General features: G+C 39.2%; 1 protein-coding gene across 1 annotated transcript in view; it reads right to left on the bottom strand.

The window, feature by feature from the left end:
- The window catches only part of SCML2 (Scm polycomb group protein like 2), a 78134-nt gene extending 56736 nt beyond the window's left edge, over window positions 1–21398 (bottom strand). The window contains exons 1-5 of the mRNA XM_047075962.1: window positions 21368–21398; window positions 17783–17851; window positions 10962–11032; window positions 9827–10061; window positions 5885–5973 (exon numbers count right to left, since the gene is read on the bottom strand). Of these exons, the coding sequence (XP_046931918.1) occupies window positions 5885–5973; window positions 9827–10061; window positions 10962–11032; window positions 17783–17851; window positions 21368–21398 (495 nt within the window). The remainder of the gene's footprint in view (window positions 1–5884; window positions 5974–9826; window positions 10062–10961; window positions 11033–17782; window positions 17852–21367) is intronic.
- Window positions 21399–23242: the final 1844 nt, after the last annotated feature.

Raw genomic sequence — 23242 nt, forward strand, 5'->3', positions numbered from 1 at the left:
GTCTGGGGTGGGGACCAGGCATTAGCACATATTAATTCCCCAGGTGATCCTAATGTGCATCCAAGGCTGAGGACCACCAGGCCAGATGCATAATATTCCCCTTAACACTCACATTCAAAGACTACAACCTGCCAATTCTATCACCTAGATCTCTAGAATCCCGTAACAACATGAAAAGTTAGCCCTCAATTGTTCAGTATATGCCAGGCATGCTTCTAAATGTTTTAATTCTCACAACCCTACAAAGTCAATGCAATTATTATTCCCATTTTATAGATGATGAAATTGATGCATGATTGCCTAAGAATACACCATAAATATGAGAGCAGGAGCTGGATCTTAAACATAGGCAGACAACTCCTTGGAACATCCTACCACATCATCTGCCTGGACAACTCCAACTGATCTACTTCAAAGCCCAGCTTTTCTGGTCTCCTTAAGGCTTCCCTGGCCAACTCCTGCCCGCTCCTAGGCCCCCTCAAAGAAGATGCTCTTGCCTTCAACTGCTAAACTACCCTTGAAACGTGTTCACTCCTCTGAGACCAAGGGATTCTCAAAAGCAGATACATCTTATTCATATTGCTATTTCCAGCAGAGTACTCAACAAGATTTTAAAAAAATGAATTAACCAAGTAATCACCTGAAGAACAGTAAACAAGCTTTCAAGTAATTCAAGTAATTCTTTCACCAAGATATAATTTAAACACATATCTGGTAGGTTGATTTCTTTTTTAAATGCCCCCTTTAAACCCATCTCATCGTCCTGTGCTTTTCCAGTGATATCCTTTATACCTCTGAAGTCTTGTAAGTTCCTTAATTATTAGCCTTCAAAGTCCTTTTAATTACATAATCTTAACTTGATTCTTAAAAACCACCCTAAAGTCAGCAGGGCAAAAGTTAGCTTGGTCAAAGATCAAAGGTATTTGATAAATAAGTTGCTGGTAAATAAGAAGCAAAGTTACATACTGCCACTTCATGAAGGGGCTAAAGGTCAGCTAACTGTTATTACATATGGAAGGAAAAGAGGGAGGTGGATTTAACAAAGGATAACTTTGGCAGTTTATAAATTTGTCCTACATATTCACAGAATGGAGAAAACATTCAAAGCACACAGAAGTTTCTTAGGCCCTTATACTGTCAAATAACCAAATAACAATAAGACTTTCTGTAGCAAAGCAAACTAAGTTCAAATGACAATATACATTTTCTGCTACAAAACAGAAGACAGGAATGAGCAGAGAAACAGAATTTTAAGATTCAAATGTATAATTTAAAAAGATATCCCAAATGTGACAGGTCATCAATGCCACTATAAACTGACAAGTAACAAAAACCAGACAATTGATAATGGACAAAATGCAATTTATTCTCCGAAGATTTTTACACTGTTTATTAATTCTTCTAAATTTCACGAATATTCTATCAAAGTTACTTACATATGTATAGCCATACAAATAAACAGAGCTCTGGAAGAAAACAAATATTTATTTTCTTAAAAAATCAAAGGGACTACTCTTTTTCATAAATAAATGAGAGGGTTTTATCTCAAAACAAGCTACCTCCAGATTTAGATAACTGGCAAAATAGTACCCTCTGCTGTCCACAAAAGGTAATAATATAAAGTTGCTTTATGTTTATATGTTTTAATTTTTTTTTAAGTTTATGTATTTTGGGGTGGGGGCAGACAGAAAGAGAAGGAGAAAGAGAATCCCAAGCAGGCTCTGAACTGTCAGCATGAGCCTAATGCAGGGCTCAAATTCACAAATTGTGAGATGACATGAGCCAAAATCAAGAATCAGAAGCTTGACTGAGCTACCCAGGTGCCCCTTAAATGTTTTTAAAGAATATGGTTTGTCATCAACAGTTCTTGAATGACTTCCTAAACACAAAGATATAATTTGTAGGGGGACCTGGCTGGCTTGGTTGGTACAACATGTGACTCTTAATCTCGGGGTTGTGAGTTCAAGACCCACCTTGGGCACAGAGCTTATTAAAAAAAAAAAAAAAAGATATAATTTACAAAAGCAATAGCTAAAATAAACAAGGACCCATTCTTTTTTACTGTGAGAAAAAAAAAATGATTCTTTCCTAGAAGGTGACTAGTAAAGAATACTCTTTTAATCTCTCTCCTATCTCTCCTTGCCTATCTACCTACAATACACTTCTCCTTAAAGGCTATTTCTTTTCATATCCCACAGACTCTAAGGCCTCCCTTTTCCTTAGCATGTACAACTATCAAACATAATATATACTTTATTTTGTATGGTTTATTTATTATCCATCTCCCCAGCTAGAAGGCAAGCCCCATAAGGACAGTTTTTTTACTGTCTTATTTATAGCTGTATTCCCAGAGTCTACCTCTGACCACAAACTCCTATCCTTAACTTCTACTTCCTTACTTTTAATCAACTACTTCTTTGACCTCATCAAAAATTCTAGTCCTTTAAACTTCATTTATTGATTCACAAATATTTACTAAGTGCCTACTAAATGTCAGACACTAATGAAGGCTCCAGATATACATTAAGTGGCAAAATAGACAAAAATCCCATCCTTGTGGTGCTCACCTGCTAGTAAAGAGAAAGACAAGAAACAACAATACAAGCAAAATATACTCTATGTTAGAAATGTTAAGTGCAGGGTGCCTGGGTGGCTCAGTCAGTTAAGCATCTGACTCTTGGTTTCAGCTCAGGTCATGATCTCCCGGTTTCATGAGTTCAAGCCCCAAGTGCCGAGTGGCGTGAGCACAGAGCCTGCTTGGAATTCTCTCTCTCCCTTTCTCTCTGCCCCTCCTCCACTTGTGCTGTCTCTGTCTCTCTCTCTCTCTCAAAATAAATAAATAAATAATTTTTTAAAAAAAGAAATGATAAGTGCTATTCAATAAAAGGAAGTATACAGCAGAGTGAGATCCAGAGAAAAATGTAAGGGAGGGTTTTGTGCAAAACTTTAAATAGGGTAATCAGAACAAACCTCAAATGGAAGGGGACAAGTGAGCAGAACCCTAAAGGTGATTATTAACCACAGTTACCTACAGGAAGAGTACTCCAGACAAAGAACAGCCAGGGCCAAGGCCCTAAAGCAGGAGAGTCCATAAGAAATCCATAAGATTTCGCTCATGTGGAATTTAAGAAACAAAACAAACGAACAAAGAAAAAAAAAGACAAACAAAAAAACAGACTCTTAAACAGAGAACTGGTAGTTGCCAGAGGGGAGATGGGTGGGGAGAGGGGTTAAACAGATAAAGGGGATTAAGAATACATTTATTTTGGGGCACCTGGGTGGCTCAGTTAATTAAGCATCTGACTCTGGATTTCAGCTCAGGTCATGATCTCACTGTGAGCTCAAGCCCTGCATCTGGCTCTGTGCTGACAGTGAGAAGCCTGCTTGGAATTCTCTTTCTCTCTTCCTCCCTCCCTCCCTCCTTCTCTGCCCTTCCCCTACTTGTGCCTATTCTCTCCCTCTCTTTCAAAAAAATAAACTTTTTATTTACTTACTTTTGAGAGACAGTGGGAGTGAGGGAGGGGTAGAGAGGGAGAGAGAAAGAGTCCCCCGAGGTGCAAAGAGAGAAGGAGAGTGCAGAGCCTGGAACAGGGTTTGAGCTCACCCAGAGTGGGGTTTAAACTCACAAACTGTGAGACCATGACCTGAGCCAAAGTCAGATACTTAACCCTTAAGTATACTTAAGGCCACCCAGGGGCCCCATAAATAAACCTAAAAAAGAGTACACTTATCTTTAAACTTTCTTTTTTAGAGTTTATTTATTTTTGAGAGACAGAGAGGGCGTGCACACTCAAGAGGGCATGTGAGTGGGGGAGGGGCAGAAAGAAGGAGGGCAGAGGATCCAAAGCCCACTCCGTGCTGACAGCAGAGAGCCCCATGTGGGGTTGGAACTCACAAACCATGAGATCATGACCTGAGCTGAAGTCAGACCCTTAACCCACTGAGCCACCCAGGCGCTCCAAACTATCTCTCTTTTTTTTAAGTTTATTTATTTATTTTTGAAAGACACAGAGAGAGAGCACATGTGCATTAGAATGGGGGAGGAGCACAGAGAGAGGGAGAAAGAGAATCCCATGCAGGCTCTGCGCTATCAGCGCAGAGCCAGACAAGGGCCTCAAAGTCACAAACTGTGAGACTGTGACCTGAACCAAAATCAAGAGTTGGACATTTAAAGGACTGAGACACCCAGGCACCACAAGAGTACACTTACCTTGATAATCAGCACTGAGAAATGTATAGAAGTATTGAATAGTTAAAAAAAAAAACTACAATATTTACCATTCTTGATATGAATAATTGTTTACCTTGTTTTATTTTTCTTAAGTAGGCTCCATTTCCAGCAGGGGGCCCAAAGTGGGGCTTGAAGTCATGACCCTGAGATCAAGACTTCAGCTGAGATCAAGAATTGGGTGCTCAACCGACTGAACCACCCAGGCATCCCCTGATATGAATAATTGCAATAAAATTTGACTGAGAAAACAATCAGGACACAGGGTGAGAAAGAAATATTTTGACCCATAATTTAACTAAAAGTTGGCTTTTATTCACTGTTTCTTAACATAGTGTACTTTTTCAACATTTTCTCAAGAGCATAAACTATTTTTGGAATTTTCCCTCTTTTGTTATATAACAAATATTTCCTTATAACAAATTCTTTCTGATGACTGTTTTTAACATTCTTTTACTTCTGAAACAAAATCTCTCTTTCAAGTGGTTTTTTGGCCTATCATCATTTTCTCCAATGTCAAAGGATGACTAATACAGCAAAGTGAGGGGAAGCTCCACTTCTGAAGGCAAATAAAAAATAGCAATGAATATTTGCTTCTAGTAGAGCACTCGTTTCATATCTAAAGTCTTGAAAGAGAGTACAAATTCATTTTGACTAGTGAGTGATTATAATTAAGACTTTTTTATGACTTGCTGTTATGGATTGAATTGTATCCCCCACCCCAGCCAAACTCATGTTTAAATCCTAACCCCCAGTACCTCAGAATGTGATTTCATTTCGAGACAGGGTCTTTAAAGAGGTAATTAAGTTAAAACGAGGTTATTAGGGTGGGCCCTAATCCAAGAGGAGGAAAGTAGGACACAGACACACAGATTGTTAAAAGTCAAGGAGAGAGGCCTCAAAAGAAACCAAGTCTGCTGACATCTTGATCTCAGACTATGAACCTCCAGAGCTGTAAGAAAATAAATTTCTGTTGTTTAAGCCACTGGAATGAACTGAATGGTATCCTCCCAAATTCATAAATTTGCCCTAATACCCAAAGTCACTTTATTTAAAGACAGGGCCTTTAAGGAGGTAACAAAGGTTAACTGAGGTCCTAAGGGTGGGGCCTTAATCCAATAGGACTGGTGTCCTTATAAGAGTAAGAGAAACCAGAGATACCTCCCCTTCCCCACATGCACAGAGGAGAGGCCACGTGAGGACACAGCAAAAAGGTAGCCATCTATAAGCTGAGGAAAGAGGCCTCACCAAAAACCAACCCTGATGGCCCTTTGATTTTGGACTTCTAGCTCCCAGAATTGCGAAAAATTAAATTTCTATTGTTTAAGCTACCCAGTCTGTGGGCATTTAAGTGCTCCTATCAAAACAATAAAACCACGGAGAGCGAGAGAGAGAGAGACAGCACATGAGCGAGCATGCGGGCATGAGCAGGGGAAAGAGGTAGAGAGGAGAATGGAAGGATGGGAGACGGGGTGAGGGTGAGAGAGAGAGGGGGGGGGGAATCTTAACCAGGCTTCATGTTCAGCACAGAGCCCGACATGGGGCTCGATCCCACAACCCTGGGATCATGACCTGAGCCAAAATCAAGAGTCAAATGCTCAACTGACTGAGCCACCCAGGCACCCCGATGGAAGCTTTTTATAACATCTTTCTTACCTTCTTAAACAATGTTGCAGGTGCCATTTCAGATCCATTCAGGGTTCTTAAGAGGAACATTGGCCAAGATGACGCATTCATCTGGTATCCTATTTTATAAAATAAATCAGCATGAAAAAGCCTTCCTGTGATATTATAGCAAGATGGTATAAAAAATAGGTTTTGTTTAACATTCTTCTCCAGAGAATTATTTGCTTACCAAGAAACCCAGGAAATGGGCAAGAAGAGCAGATGCACCCTCCAATAAGTTCTACTGTACCCCTGTACTATCTGGCAACAATGCTACAGTAGGGGTAGAAACTCTCATTTTAGAAAAGCCACTAGCTTGAGTTCACCAACATACACATAAGTACTTTAGGAATGGGCCATAATACTATGGGTGACCCAAGGCAAAACCCAGAAGAGCTTCCAGTCCCCACTAATAGCCACAAAAGCACGGCAAAGGCTGCAAAAGACTTCCAGCCTCTTTTTCCTCAGAGTCCCTGCCTCATTTTCCTTTCAAAAAAAGACAGTTTTCTGTGAAACTCAGCAAACGTACACTTAGGATGGTGCATTTCATTGTATATAAATTTCACCTCAAAATCTTAAAAAACTGCCAATAAACACTGAACTCCAGTTACTGATATGTATGCTGAAGTATTTAGGGGAAATGTACTGACATCAATAAATGCATTTAAAAATAAGATGGATTGATGAATCGATAGAAGTACAGATTCACAAGTAAGTGATAAAGCCAGTATGGAAAATGACAATGGTAGAATCTAGGTAATGGGTATGTGGGTGTTCACTGTAAAATTCTTTCACCTTTCCTGTATTTGAAATTTTTTATACAGTATGTTAGTAAAAAAGATAGCTCTCACTTTAGCAATCTTTATACACATTAAACATGATCTTCTCTTAGAATTTGTATCAGATGCAATCAAAAGAGACTCAACAGGTGTCTTTTTTGGAGATCTCATCAATTAATGGTGGATATCACAGCATCTGCCATGTGCAACAGGGAGTAGAGAGGTTTGCTAGTTTTATTGCTTTCTGGGGGCAATCTGTTTCATGCAACACTTGCCTGCCCTGATGCCAGAATTAAAGAGAACTTGGCATGCATTCCTGATGAATACGTGCATTAAGATAGGGAGGCATATGAATCACTGGCAATCACTGGCAGTGGGTCCATCAATAGGATAAAACATGCAAAAAAGTTCAGACAGAAAGTTACTCTATAATAATCCTGCACCAAAATCTCCTTAATTGACCAGGGAAAATAACTGTTGTTGAGAAAATAATTGTCGTTAGGAAAAAAAATGGGGAAAGGGGAGATTTATTATATACTCCTTTATAATAAATCAGTATTATTAGTGATATCTAATAAATAGTCATCCACAACATGGATTTGCCACATTATGGTTAGAATATTGCATAACAGTTGTTCTCTGGTCCTTATGCCTTTTTCTTAACCCCCATCTTATCCTCTTCTATCACGCAATCATTATCATCACCATCACCTTAACTTGACATTTTTCTTAATTCTTCAATTGCCTAAAGTCAAACATAGATTAAAAGGACAAAAATAGATGAAAGTGCATATAAAAATTCAAACACAGGGGCTCCTGGGTTGCTCAGTCAGTTAAACATCCAACTCTTAGTTTTGGTTCAGGTCATGATTTCATGGTTCTGGAGTTCGAGGCCCTCATCGGGGTCTGAGCTAGCCGTGCAGAACCTGCTTGGGATTCTCTCTCTCTCCCTTTCTCTGTCACTACACTGCTTGTGTGTGCTCTCTCTCTCTCAAAATAAACCTAAAAATAAATACATACATACATAAAATAAAAATTCAAACACAGATAAAACTAATCTATAATGTTAGGAAGTCTAGGCAGGGGTACCTTTGGGAATGGGAGGTTTATAACTGGAGATCAGGAGGAGTGGGGTTTCTGGGGTGCTGATAATGTTCTGTTTCTTGATTTGAGTGATGGTTATACATAGATGTGTTCGTTTATAAGCTGTACACTTATGATGTGTATACTCTTCTGTTTGTATGCTAAAACTTTAAAAATGCTTTTAAATAATAACCTTTAAGGTTTAATCTTTAAAAGAAGAAAACCAAGTAAATTGCGTTATATTAAAATGGAAACTAAACTATTCAAAAACACCTAATGAGCAGACTGGCAAAACTTGTGTGTTTTTAACATGTACTACCAAAATATCTATTAATCAGCATGTACTACTATGTACTTGATATTTTTAATTAATAAAAATAAACTCTAAAAGTAATTTGAAAAAGGAATGATCATAAATCTGGCTATGTGTTTGAAATGCTGACAATCACAATAGCTGTGCTTCCTTTAAATACAAAAACCTATTACCATTTGTAAACAGAAATCAAATCCCAGCAGGGAAGCACTAAGCCTCAGATTTACACTTCTATCTCTTATAGAATTCTGTATGATTTAAGAGAGAAGAGTAAACAAAAACCATAAGTGATATGAAGAAAGAAGGCAAAAAGCAGAAAACACACACACACCCTAAACCACCCTCTTGGAAGAACACATCTCTAATTAGTTTTTTTTTTAAACATTTTAAACCAAATTAGGAATGATTAACAACTAGAGCAAGGAAAGTATAAAAATATATTGCTAAAAAAGTGGTTTTTTTTTTCTAAAGATTTTAAATCATCTCTAGACCTAACGTGGGGCTCAAACTCACAAACCCCAGGTCAAGAGTCTCATGCTCTTCCGACTGAGCTAGCCAGGCACCCCAAGAGTGGTTATTATTAATATCTTAAATTTCGGGTTCTCAGGGAATTTTTAACTAGTAGGAGACCAAAAAAAATCCATCTCCTCATTTTCCTTTACAACAGAGAATTTTCATTTTCAGCATTGTAAAGAAGAAACAAAAACCAATATCCACCATTCACTCACAGATAGCAGAATAAAGGAAATCATTTATTTTCTACAGAATATCAGAGTACATCTAAATATTAAGAGTGAACTATTTTGCCCCAAATTGGAGTCACCTACTTTTTACCTTTTAAAAACTCAAACTTGACAGCTTTTTAAAACCTTTGCTTCTAAAGTTCCAACAATCTCCTCCTTTTCAAAGTCCTAAAGACCCTTACTCCTCTCACTATGATTTCCTCCCATTGTAGATATAATGAAATTTTCAAAGTTGAAACTGGAGTCTGGATGTGGAATCATACTCTTCCCCTGTGCTCATCCCCATGGTGAAAATACTAAATGGCTCAGTGGACAATAATAAGGAAAGAATAACTTGTAACAAATGCTACAAACTTCTCCCCCAGAAGGGTTTCTGAATCTGCATGTGTAACCTAGTAGTGCTGTTTCTCACATTTCAAGTTTGAAGACAGCATATGTATTGCCCTGGAGTGGGGAACCTTCAGCATACATATATATGCCACATGTGTATTTAAGTGAAACTCTGTAACATAGGCTACAGAGTTCCTCTCTCATACATTCTCCACAGGAACCACCTGACAATCTATTTGCAAAAATCCCTAGAAGAGACTTCTAAAAGGCCACTTCAGGGGCACCTGGCTGACTCAGTCAGTAGAGCAGGGAACACTTGATCCTGGGGTTATGAGTTCGAGCCCCACGATCAATGTAGAGATTTCTTAAAAATAAAATCTTGGGGCTCTTGAGTGGCTCAGTCAGTTGACGATCCTACTCTTGGTTTTGGCTCAGGTCATTGTCTCATGGTTCCTGGGCTTGAGCCCCACACTGGGGTCCACACTGATAGTGTAGGGCCTGCTTGGGGTTCTCACTCTCCCTCTCTCTGTCCTCCCCTGCTCGTGTCCACACACACTCTCTCAAAATAAATAAATAAACTTTAAAAAATAAAATAAAATCTTTAAAAAATAAGGCCACTTAAAACTATTTCTACTGAATGTTACATTAGTAAGAATATGCTATTTTAAAAACTGTTTATTCTTACCCAGTGGAGGCTGAAGTAAGTCCCCTTCCTTTTCACATGTCCCAATAGGCTGTATGTCTGGAGAATCAACAAGCCTCCAAAAATCATTTCTGTTGTCACTACCATCCAGTCTTAAACGTAGCCTGGCACCAGTAATTCCGACGACCGTGGCTACACATATTGAAGTCATATTGCGAGGGTCATGGGCTTCCAATTTCATGCCAACTTTGAATTCATTAGCTGGTGGAACCTTAGACTGCATACATATATATGTATATATTACATCCGTGCATATGCACACGTGCACGCACGCACAAGCGCACACGCGCGCACACACACACACACACACACACACACACACAGTTTTGTTAAAATGTATCAACTGTAAGAAAAACAAATGGTCAGTTATGTTACCACAATACTCAATAAATGTTTTAAGTACCAGTCATAGCAGATGGTAAGCAAAAGAACTATAAGGGTCAAGGAAAAGATCTCCAAATCCTCTCCTTGGCTTGACATGAAGCATAAAAACCCTGCTCATTGCTGGTCTTACTCCTCTGCCCACTTCCAGGCAATTCAAATACACCCTCTAAAAGGCACCCTGAGAGGCTTTCTAAAATAAGAATCTGATTAGGCCATTCCCCTTGAAATAAACCAACTGGCAGCTCACCCCTGCTTAAGTGCAAGTCCTCAGTACAGTTTAAAAGCCCCCACACCTTTAACCTTATTTCTACACTATCACCTCTACCCACTTTGTGCTCCAGCCACCGATGCCATCCCTCAACACTCAGGTTCTTTTACACCCATGTGCCTTTGCTTTGGATGTTCTCTCTACCTGGAATATCTCTGCCCTCATTCCAACCATCTCAGATACCATCTCTTCTGTGAGCACTCGCAGTACAGTTATCATATTTTCATAATTAACTTTTTACATGTCTGTCTCCCCCTCCGGATGGACAGTCATAAGGGCTTAGTATACCTGACATAGAGTAACTTCTTAATGAACAAATGCAAAGATACCATCTGCCCCTTAAGTGGCACTACCACAATCCCCGTTACCTCTTCGCACTACTAGAATCTAACAATCGCACAAACATCCTTCAACAAATTAACAGTTCACGTTAATATATACAACTTCTACAGAATTTGGGCATACCTGTCTGAAGCACTCTGAAGGAGCACCCAAAGATCCAGTCTCTTTCAAGTAATTTTCCCAGTGGAACTCATCTGGGGGGAAAAACGCATGAAATAGGTTTTTTAGTATATATAATATGTATACTAACTTTCAGGAGTAAAATGGACTTTAGTTCCATATCTCTTTTATTTTTTTAAGCTTATATATTTGACAAGTATGAGCAAGGTAGGGGCAGAGAGAGAGGGAGAGAGAGAACCCCAACCAGGTTCTGCACTCAGCACAGAGCCTGACACGAGGCTTGATTCCACAAAACACAAGATCGTGACCTGAGCCGAAACCAAGAATCGGTGACTTAACCCACTGAGCCCACCCCTCCATCTCTCTTTTAAAAAAGACTTCCTAGGGCACCTGGGTGGCTCAGTCGGTTGGGCGTCCAACTTCTGCTCAGGTCATGATCTCGCGGTCTGTGAGTTCGAGCCCCACATCGGGCTCTGGGCTGACAGCTCAGAGCCTAGAGCCTGTTTCAGATTCTGTGTCTCCCTCTCTCTCTGACCTTCCCTCGTTCATGCTCTCGGTCTCAAAAATGAATACACGTTAAAAAAAAAAAAGACTTCCTATACAAAAATACAGATTCGAAGGGTACATGCACCCCAGCGTTTATAGCAGCATTATTAACATTAACCAAACTAGGGTGAGAGCTCAAATGTCCATCAACTGATGAATGGATCATTAAGATGTGGTATGTATATATATCAAAAAGAATGAAATCTTACCATCTGCAATGATGTGGATGGAACTAAGAGAAATAAGTCAATCAGAGAAAGACAAATACCATATGATTTCACGCATATGTGGAACGTAAGAAACAAAACAGATGAACATATGGGGGAACAGGAGAGGGAAACAAACCACAAGAGACTTTTTAAACACATTTTTATAACATTTATTGTTGAGAGACAGAGCACAAGCAAAGGAGGGACAGAGAGAGAGGGAGACACAGAATCCAAAGCAGGCTCTAGGCTCTGAGCTGCCAGCACAGAGCCCGACTCAAGGCTCGAACCCACGAACTGTGAGATTATGACCTGAGCCGAAGTCCAGTCGCTTAACCAAATGAGCCACCCAGGTGCCCCAAGAAACTCTTAATGATAGAGAACAAACTATGGGTTTGTGGGTTTGTGGGAAAGTGGGTAGGAAATGGGTTAGATGGGTACTATGGAGGGCACTTGTTTGTGACGAGCATGGGTGTTCTATGTAAGTATGTAAGTGATGAATCATTGAATTCTATCCTGAAACCAATATTGCACTGTATGTTAACTAATATTTAAATTTAAAAAAAAAAAGGTGGGAAAGACTTCCTAGCGGCGCCTGGGTGGCTCCATCGGTTGAGTGTCTGAATCTAGATTTCGGCTAAAGTCATGATCCCAGGGTCATGGGATCAAGCCCTGCATTGGGCTCTACACTGTGCATGGAGCCTGCTTAAGATTCATTCATTCATTCATTCATTCATTCATTCTCTCTCTCTCTCCCCACCCCCCCAAAATAAAAAAAGTTAAAAGACTTCCTACAGAGCATATTCAAATTTCCTGATCTACATTTAATTACCAGCACAGAAATGAAAGAGACAACTTTCTGATAATACTGGTTCTGATACAAATTACACTCAAGATCTTCTCAATGGCACGAGAAATTAGCACAGTGATTCTAACAATGTGGACTCTAAGAACAAAATGATTTTTTATAGAGTAACAGCAAATTCTTCTCATCTGTCTCTAATATAAATTTACTCAAGACATGTGTTTACTCAAGACCATTTCATCCCATTAATGTGAAGGCACTTTTTTATTTTTTCATGGAGAACTAAAGGTGTTTAGGTATGTGGTCTAACAGAATCTTACCCCTGCAATGCTTTATGGAAAGAGAAAAAATCTGAGAATCAGAGTTGTTTCTCAATTGACTATTAGATCTCCATACAGGATGTTAAGAATATGGTGGCAGAGGGGCACCTGGGTAGCTCAGTCAGTTAAGCTCCAACTTTGGCTCAGGTCAGGTTGTGGGTTCGAGCCCACACTGGGTTCTCTGCTGTCAGCACAGAGCCTGCTTTGGATTCTCTATCCTCCTCTCTCTGCCTCTCCCCCACTCACATTCTCTCTCAAAAATAAATAAACATTAGAAATAAAAGAATACAGTGGCAGAATAAAGCAATAAACCAGTCATCAGTACAGTCACTGATATGAATTATTTTAATGATCTATATTTTCTACAAACCCTTGCTGTCCTTCTCTCATTCAGTCTTCATGATATACTACAATGGTATTGAGGAAAGTCAGAAAGCAATGTACTTTGCCTGACTTGAACACTTCAATTCACTGTTCCAGTTAAGACTACCAAGACACTAAGAAAAAGACTTAACAGCAGTATTAAAGGTACTTTTAATTCATACCAAGTTTAATTCTCATCAACCACCTATACTCTTGTTTAACTTCCTCACTATAAAAATATTGGGTTTGGGGCACCTGGGTGGCACAGTTGGTTAAGCATTTGACTCTTGATTTCAGCTCAGGTCATGACCTCACAATTCGTGAGATCAAGCCCCGAGTTAGGCTCTGTGCTTGGGATTCTTTCTCTCCCACTGTCTCTCTGCCTCTCCACTGTTCTTGCGTGTGCTTCCCCCCCCCCAAAATAAATAAACAAACATTAAAAAATATATACTGGGTTTGACAGTTTCCCTTCTTGGGGAAATCTGCATGACAAGCCTCTTATATATCCTTCGACTTTTGAAGGGTATAATGTTTACACACACACACACACACACACATACACACACACACACACACACACACACACACACACACACACATGGAATGCTGATAAATCAGGAACCAGCTTTCCAAAATATACAAATAAAAAGCCTAACTGATAATATTTCCAGATTTCTATGGTATAAATACTACTACCATGGCTGATTGCAAGGTGCCAAGGTCAAGTCAACAACTATGAAGTTGGGAAGACATGTGCACAAGTGACCCTCTCCCAACCTGATGTGAGCCAGCATCAGCATACCACTGTTATGTGTGGGTATGCATTTATATGCATATGTATACATATTATATATCGCATTAAGCATGTCAGACATAACATTGTACACCCTGCTTTTTTTAACCATAAATTTAAGAGACTGCTCCATTAAAAGAAAAAAATACTGGGATTAACTCCACTTCTAAATGATATGAAGCTAGCACTACCACAGTGCTGAATGGCATGTGGCAAAATGTCAAGAATATGGGCTCAGCAGTCGAACCTGCCTTTTTCTAGTTTGGTTCTGCTTCTTAAAACCTTTGTGACCTGATCAAGTCATTTCACTTTCTCAGCCTCAGTTCCTTATCATCTACCAAATGAGGAAAAGTAATACATATGGTACAAGGTATTTTGAGAATTAAGTGACACAGCATACATGTAAGTCACTCAATAAAAGGTATGATTATTCTAAAACTAAATGTCATAGCTGTGCCAAATTTATTAATACTGGATAGCTTTGTCAAACGTAAAAACTGAGGGGTGCCTGGCTAGCTCAGCCATAGAGTGTGGGACTCTTGATCTCAGGGTTATGAGTTGAAGCCCCATGTTGTATGTGGAGCCTACTTAAAATAAAAAATTTTTTAATATATTAGGGGCACCTGGGAGGCTCAGTCTGTTAAGCATCCAACTTCGGCTCAGGTCATGATCTCGCGGTTCATGAGTTTGAGCCCCGTGTCGGGTTCTGCACTGCCAGTGTGGAGCTTGCTTGGGATTCTCTCTCTCCCTCTCTCTCTGGTCCTGTCCCGCTCATGCTCCCTCTCTCTCTCAAAATAAATAAACTTTAAAATATATATATATATTTTATAATTTGTATTTGTTATGTATAAATTTATATATATAAAACATATATACACTATATATATACAAATATATAATGTGTGTGTATATATGTGTGTGTATACATATACATATACATATATATATATATATATATATAAAGTGATCCATAGGTCCAAAATAGAACTGACCAGGATATTTCAGTGACCTCCTAACTACTAACCTGACAATAAGGAGACCCAAGGTTCTAAATGAAGTTCTACCACCATATGATCTTAGAGAGCATTTTAAAAAAAGAACAAAACACAACACGAATGGAGAGAAAAATCTGACTATGGATTAAAGAGCCAACATCCCAGAAAGAGAGGAAAGGAAGTTGAAAATAATGACTGGGAAACTAAAATCATTTCACAATTACATCTCAAATAAACCAGCTACACTTGTAAAAATTTTCAATGACAGTGGAAAATATTTAATTTATCTAACACAAGTTTTTATTCTATCACCATTAATGTCTGAATGGGCTATAATTTAAGCTAGCAAATCCTTTATACCAGTACACTGTAATATGATCATTTTCTCTCACTTCTATCATAGTGCTAGCTAATGACCCTATGTAGTACTTAACCACTGGAGCCTTAACTTTTTTCCTTCATTCATAAGGCAAAATTTTCAGTTCCCAAAACCATTCAATTTGGCTACCCATGTGCTGAGACCCTACCAATAACACAGGGGGAAACACACACAGACCAACAGGATTTACTTAAATTTAAATTTGACACATCCACAATAATACCACAGCTAGAATTCCTGACCAAGAGCCAAAATAGAAAGTCTTACCCAAACCTGAGGTCCCAGTCGGCCTCTGCATCTTATCCTCATGGACAGACTGGGGCAGGGGGATGTTATTCTCTCTCAGAAAAGAAGCCTGGCAACTGACAGGTTTGTTCGTGAGACAGGTGTATACACATAACCTCATGGTCTGATTGTTATTAACACATGTCCATGGTCCTTGTTTGACTTGTACTCTAATCTAGTCCATACATTAGCCCAAACACCTTTTGGCAAACTGAAAATAATCTATATGAGCCCCCTTGGTCTTCTCCAGAGTAAATCAGAATTCTGATGTCTCTCATCAGTACTAGGCTTGAGTTTAGAGGGTATGTAAATAAAGAAGATGAGAAAAATATCCAGAGCTGGAAGCTTCTTGGCTGAATGATCAGCAGCTACTAATGCATGGCAATTATCACACCTGTAACTGGGCATTTGTTTAATGTCAATCTTGCCCCCTAAGCTCAAAGAAGGCAGGAATCATGTTTGTCTTATTCATCACTGGTTTCTCATACAAAGTTGCCAGTATGTGCGAGGCACTGTCCTAGGTACAGTGGACACAGCAATTAATAAAAAAAAAAACAAAAGTCCTGGCTCTCTTGGAGTTTACCTTCTAACAATCACAGATTTCTAAGATGAAACGTTAGGGTCAGAGCCCTGAGCAATACCTGCAGATGTCTGTCAGTTTCATTAAGTAATCTCATTTTTTTTTCAATCAACGGTTTGAGAATTTTGAAGTTACTAGTTTCAATCTTTAAGAATATATTTTTTAAATTTATTTCTATGAAATGTCCAGAATAGCAAATCTATAGAGACAGGAAATACATAAGTGGTTGCCTAGAGATGAGGCAGGGGAGAGGCACTGGGGAAAAACGGGGAGTGACTGCTAACTGGGTATGGGATTTCTATTTAGGATGATGAAAATGTTCTAAAATTGATTGTGGTGATGATTGCACAAGTCTGTGAATATATCAAGAGCTAATGAATTGTATACTTTAAATGGGTGAATTCTATGGTATGTAAATTGTATCTCAATAAAAATGTTATATTAAAAAAATAAAACAGACGGAGAGGAATTTGTAGGGATTAAGGAAGAATATTCTAACCTAATAGCCTCCCTTTCCTTGGAGGGTTTTGGAGGTTGGAGGGAATTGCTGAAAAACAAATGAGGGCAATGGAAAAGGAAGCTAAGGAAGCACTGGGAGCCCAGCTACAGTGAGAAAAAATTATTCCATGGGGATTACCTTTATAGACAATCTTCCTGTAGGAACAGAAAGTCACAGGTGAACTACCCCGAGAGTGGGGCTGGCAGGACAGGACAAAAGAAAAACAAGGGGAAAAATGTTTACCTGGAAATCTCTGATAAACACAGTCAGTTTGTTAGAGTATTTTTTCAATTCAGCCTTTTATGTGCATGTGACTAATTTTTTCATTTTCCTTAATAGCAGGTACAATGGGTCAGATTCTATCTCCTGAGTCTCTAATGCAGTGCTATACACATGTTGTTCACAATAAAGAACTTAAAGCATGAATTAATAACTCCAGGTTAATAAATAAACATTTACTGATCATTTTACTGCATGCCTAGGCATTATATTAGGTGCTTTACATTCATTTCCTTTATTTAATTCCAATAGTCCTATGAATTAAGTAGTATTATCCCTGTGCTACAGAGAAGACAAAAGAGACTAATAACATTGAGTAATTTGCCCAAGGTCACAAGGCCAGTAAAGAATGAGGCCAGGATTCTAGAACAGATCAGTCAGACCTCCCAATGCCTAAGCTTTTATCCAATGAACTGTCTTTTGACCATAAAAAAAAAGGATTTTCATATTGACTCTACTATTAGAAGAATTTTTATTAATAAACAGATTATTTCTAATTGGTAATAAATGGTAATTATTAACCATGCACCATTAATTTGGCAAAATGTGCATTGAAATACATTTTTTTTTACTTTAATCCCATACCAATATCTCTAAAATAAAACCAAAGTAAAATTTTCAAAATAAATGCTATTGTTTTACTTTTCCCATTGCTTAGGTTTTATATTTACAGGAGTTTACCATACATGTATACTATACCAAAAGCATTAAGAGTTCATATCAACACTGAATGAGGAAGAAAAATACATTGTACTGAAATACTTTAAAACCTACCACTCTGCACAGAAGGTGTGCCTGAGTCAGGCACTTTCTCTTGATTCTCCTTCTTGTCATCCATTGGATCTAAAAAAAGAAAGAAAATAGTGAGCAATATGGAAGGCCATAGGAAAAGTCTGAAAGAGTTCTTAGAAAACCTGTAAATGAGGGGCACCTGGGTGACTCATTCGGTTAAGCATCTGAATTCAGCTCAAGTCATGATCTCAGTTTGTGGGTTCGGGCCCCACATCACACTCTGAGATGGCAGTATGGAGCCTGCTTGGGATTCTCTCTCCCTCTCTCTCTGCCCCTCCCCCTGCTCATTCTCTCTCTCTCTCTCTCTCTCTCTCTCTCTCTCTCTCTCTCTGATAAATAAACTTAAAAAAAAAAAGAAAACCTATAAACTGAAACTATTTTCTAATAGGAGCCCGTTTAAATTTTTGCATATTTCCTGCATAGGACTTCACTAACATACCATGTATCTTAAAATTTGCTCATTTATTTTGTTTGTTATATGTCTCACTCCACTCATGTAAGCTCCAAAAGGGCAGGGATCTATTTATTTTATTTTGTTTCTTTTGTTCACTGCTGTATCCTCAGTGCCTAGATTAGGACCTGGCATGCAGAACATCATTAAGCATTTGTTAGAATTAACATGCCCTAGAAATAAACTGCATGCTTTTGAGAATTTTAAAAACTGATAGGGGCACCTGGGTGGCTCAGTCGGTTGAGCACCCAAATCTTGATTTTGGCCCAGATCATGATCCCAGGGTCTTGGAATCAAGCCCTGCCATCAGGCTCTGTGCTGAGTGTGGAGTCTGCTTAAGATGTTTTCTCTCTCTCTCTCCCCCTCTGCCCCTCTCCCTGCTCACGCTCGCTCTCACACTCTCTCTCTCAAATTTTTTTTAACATAAGAGGGAAGCTGGAATACAATGTAATTAGGCAGAGATTTTTCTCTGGGCCAAGTTGAGGAGCTCCAATAGCACTGAACCTTGTGACTTACCAAGACATTATTCTGTCCACATATATTTATCTCTTTTCTAAATTAACCATAATGCTGTTATTATGCTGAAAAGATTAACCAGAATTCCATTATAACACCAAATAAGCAGTCAGTGTTCATATTTCCCCAACTGTCTTATTTTAAGTGTGTCTCTATGAATCAGGACCCAAATAAGGTCCGTATATAGCAAGGGATGATAAGTGTTTTCAGTCTCTCTTGATACTTATAGGCTCCCTCCTCCTCCTTTTTCTTTTCCTTCCTCTGGGAATTTTTTTTGCTGATGATACCAGTTTAGTTTTCCAGTCTGGATTATGCTGACTAGCTCCTATGGTACTGGGTTCTTCTGGTCCTTATATTTTCTCTAAATTCGTATTAGTGTTTTGATCCAGAAAGCATAATCAGATTTAGGTTTGGTTTTTCTTTTTTTATATATATATTTATTTTTTGAGAGAGAGCAAGAGAGACAGAGTGTGAATGGGGGAAGGGCAGAGAGAGATGGAGACACAGAATCTGAAGCAGGCTCCAGGCTCTGAGCTGTCAGCACAGAGCCCAACGTGGGGCTCGAACCCACAAACTGTGAGATCATGACCTGAGCCAAAGTCAGACGCTCAACCAACTGGGCCACCCAGGCACCTAGGTTTGGCTTTTCTGAGGTGAGAAGATGACTTCACAGGAGGTATTGTGAACTTCTCACAGGAGGCTCCTAATATCTAGTTCTCTCTCTTTTTGTGATATAAGCAGCCATGGATGGCTATTGCCTAGATCCATTAGTTCATTAGCAGCTGCAAAATGGAAATATTCTAATTTTTTTAATGTTTATTTATTTTTGAGAGAGGGGGAGGGGCAGAGAGAGAGGGAGACACAGAATCTGAAGCAGGCTCCAGGCTCTGACCTGTTAGCACAGAGCCTGACACGGGGATTGAACCCATGAGCCATGAGATCATGACCTGAGCTGAAGTCTGCTGCTTAACCGACTGAGCCACCCAGGTGCCCTGGAGGTATTCTAATTTTACCCTCCTGTCTTAAAGAATTTTTTTAATATTTATTTATTTTTGAGAGAGAGAGAGAGAGACAGACAGTAAGAAGGGGAGGGGCAAAGATAGGGAGACACAGGATCTGAAGCAGGTTCCAGGCTCTGAGCTGTCACCTTAGAGCCCAACACAGGGCTTGAACTAACAAACTGTGAGATCATGACCCGAGCCAAAGTCAGATGCTCAACTGACTGAGGCACCCAGGTGCCTCTATCATCCTGTCTTAATTAGCCAGAAAACTTGGAAAGAAAGAAGCCTACCCTTTTCAATCATTCAATTACCCTGAGGTACAGAACATATAAGAAAGTAACAAGCAATACTTTGTTCTTTTCCTTTATTTTCTAGTTTTCAAAATAATGAGTTGGATCCCTAGCATTCTCCACAGATAACCAATAAGTTTTATTTTGTTGTATCATTATGAACTCATGAATTTAACCATACTTAATGTGTGGTTGCCAATTCATAGCTGTTTTACCCTTATTGATGACCAAATTGTCAAATGACAAACTTCTCAAAGAAAGATCTATGAATGATACCAGGTATACAATTTAAGGTAACAGATCTACTTTCTGGTTATGACTCAGTGACTCTTATTTAAGACATGTGAACATTTCAGATGGATACCTAAGTTGCTATTTTTTTTTAATGTTTATTTATTTTGAGAGAGAGAGCGCACACACGAGTTGGGGGAGGGAGAGGAAGAGAGAAAATCCCAAGCATGCTCCATCCTCAGCCCTGAGACTGACATGAGGTTCGATCCCATGACCATGAGATCTTGGCCTGAGCTGAAACCAAAAGTCGGACCCTCAACGGACTGAGCCACCCAGGTGCCCCTACAGTAAGATTTTCTAATAGGAAAGAAAGTGAAACTGTAAAGATATGGTTCCTGCTCTAGAGAAGCTGAGAATCTACTCACAGAGACCAAAGTAAACTTGACAAAATTGGGAACAGCAGAAAACAACATTCAGCATTCAGCCAGAGAAAAACTCCTAAGAGACACAGGACTTGAACTGGGTCTTTTTTTTTTTAATGTTTATTTATTATTTTTGAGAGAGAGAAAGAAAGAGAGAGAGAGAGAGAGAGAGCAGGGGAGGGTCAGAGAGAGAATCCCAGGGAGGCTCCACAATCCATGCATTAGTGGACCCATGCAATTCAAACCCGTGTTGTTCAAGGGTCAACTGTACAACTCAAAGGAGAGTGAAAATGAGTGTGGCATATTCATGGGACAGTAAGCAGACCTCTCACTAAAGCAAGACAGGATGAAGCATTTTTTAACCATTTATAATTAGAGTTAGGAGATTTTGATTCTGATTTTGTCACAGATTGTTGTAGAACCTGTTGACTTAAACTCCCTGAATGTCCATTTTTTCACTTATAAAACTAGGAAGGAAAGACAAAATTACCTTTACTAGCTATTTGGTTCTAAAACGTCAATTCTAAGCACCTAACATCTCTTGTGACTTTATTTCTAAAAGGGTTTTTTTTTTTTTTCAAAAGTTCAGTCTACTAGAAGATATTCATTCCAAATGAATACTAAAAATACTATCATCTTTGGAAAGTAAATCTTACCTTCATTCTCTGTTTGCCCCCTGATATCCATTTCCGGTATTCTTTCCTACAAGGAGAAAGACCAATTAAAGCCTCCTTTCAGCACATTTCGGAAGAATAGGATTATAAGAAATCAGTTATAGAGTTAAATCATTCTAATCTTTCCTTTGCATAAAAATAAGCTCTGGCACAAAAACAGACACTCAGATCAATGGAACAGAATAGAGAACCCAGAAATGGACCCAATAACGTATGCCCAACAAATCTTTGACAAAGCAGGAAAGAATATCCAGTAGAATAAAGATAGTCTCTTAAGCAAGTGGTGCTGGGAAAACTGGACAGCGACATGCAGAAGAATGAACCTGGACCACTTTTTTAGACCATACACAAAAATAAACTCAAAATGGATGAAAGACCTAAATGTAAGACAGGAAGCCATCAAAATCGAGGAGAAAGCAGGCAAAAACCTCTTTGACTTTGGCCGCAGCAATTTCTACCTCAACACGTCTCCGGAAGCGAGGCAAACAAAAGCAAAAATGAACTACTAGGACCTCATCAAAATAAAAAGCTTCTGCACAGCAAAGGAAACAATCAGCAAAACCAAAAGGCAACCGATGGAATGGGAGAAGATATTTGCAAACGACATATCAGATAAAGGGTTAGTATCCAAAATTCTATAAAGAACTTCTCAAACTCAACACCCAAAAAACAAATAATCCAGTGAAGCAATGGGCAAAAAGACAGAATATGGACACTTCTCCAAAGAATACATCCAGATGGCCAACTGACACATGAAAAAATGCTCAACATCACTCATCAGGGAAATACAAATCAAAACCACAATGAGAACCACCTCACACCTGTCAGAATGGCTAACATTAGCAACTCAGGCAACAGCAGATGTTGGCGAGAATGCAGAGAAAGAGGATCTCTTTTGCGCTGCTGATGGGAATGTAAACTGGTGCGGCCACTCTGGAAAATAGTATGGAGGTTCCTCAAAAAATTAAAAATAGAACTACCCTAAGACCCAGCAATTGCACTACTAGGTATTTATCCAAGGGATACAGGTATGCTGTTTCGAAGGGGCACATGCACCCCCATGTGCATAGCAGCACTATCAACAATAGCCAAAATATGGAAAGAGCCCAAATGTCCATCGATGGATGAATGGATAAAGAAAATGTGGTATATATATTCAACGGAGTATTACTCGGCAATCAAAAAGAATGAAATCCTGCCATTTGCAACTACATGGATGGAACTAAAGGGCATCATGCTAAGTGAAATGAGTCAGAGAAAGACAAAAATCATATGACTTCACACATATGAGGACTTTAAGATACAAAACAGATGAACATAAGGGAAGGGAAGCAAAAATCATAAAAACAGGGAAGGGGACAAAACATAAGAGACTCTTTTTTTTTTTTAATTTTTTTTTCAACGTTTATTTATTTTTGGGACAGAGAGAGACAGAGCATGAACGGGGGAGGGGCAGAGAGAGAGGGAGACACAGAATCGGAAACAGGCTCCAGGCTCCGAGCCATCAGCCCAGAGCCTGACGTGGGGCTCGAACTCACGGACCGCGAGATCGTGACCTGGCTGAAGTCGGACGCTTAACCGACTGCGCCACCCAGGCGCCCCCATAAGAGACTCTTAAATATGGAAAACAGAGGGTTACTGGAGGGGGTGTGGGAGGAGGGATGGGCTAAACAGGTAAGGGGCATTAAGGAATCTACTCCTGAGATCATTGTTGCACTATATGCTAACAAACTTGGATGTAAATTTAAAAAATAAATTAAAAAAATAAGCTCAGTAGATGAGTAGCTTGCAGAGGCTGGGGAAATAGGGACTAGGGAACAACTACTAGTGGGTATGGGTAAGGGGTTTCTTTTGTGG

Source organism: Lynx rufus, unplaced genomic scaffold (genome assembly GCF_022079265.1).
Source record: "Lynx rufus isolate CCGP_SWC_20201006 ecotype Redwood Valley unplaced genomic scaffold, mLynRuf1.p SCAF_14, whole genome shotgun sequence".
Classification (NCBI taxonomy): Eukaryota; Metazoa; Chordata; class Mammalia; order Carnivora; family Felidae; genus Lynx; species Lynx rufus.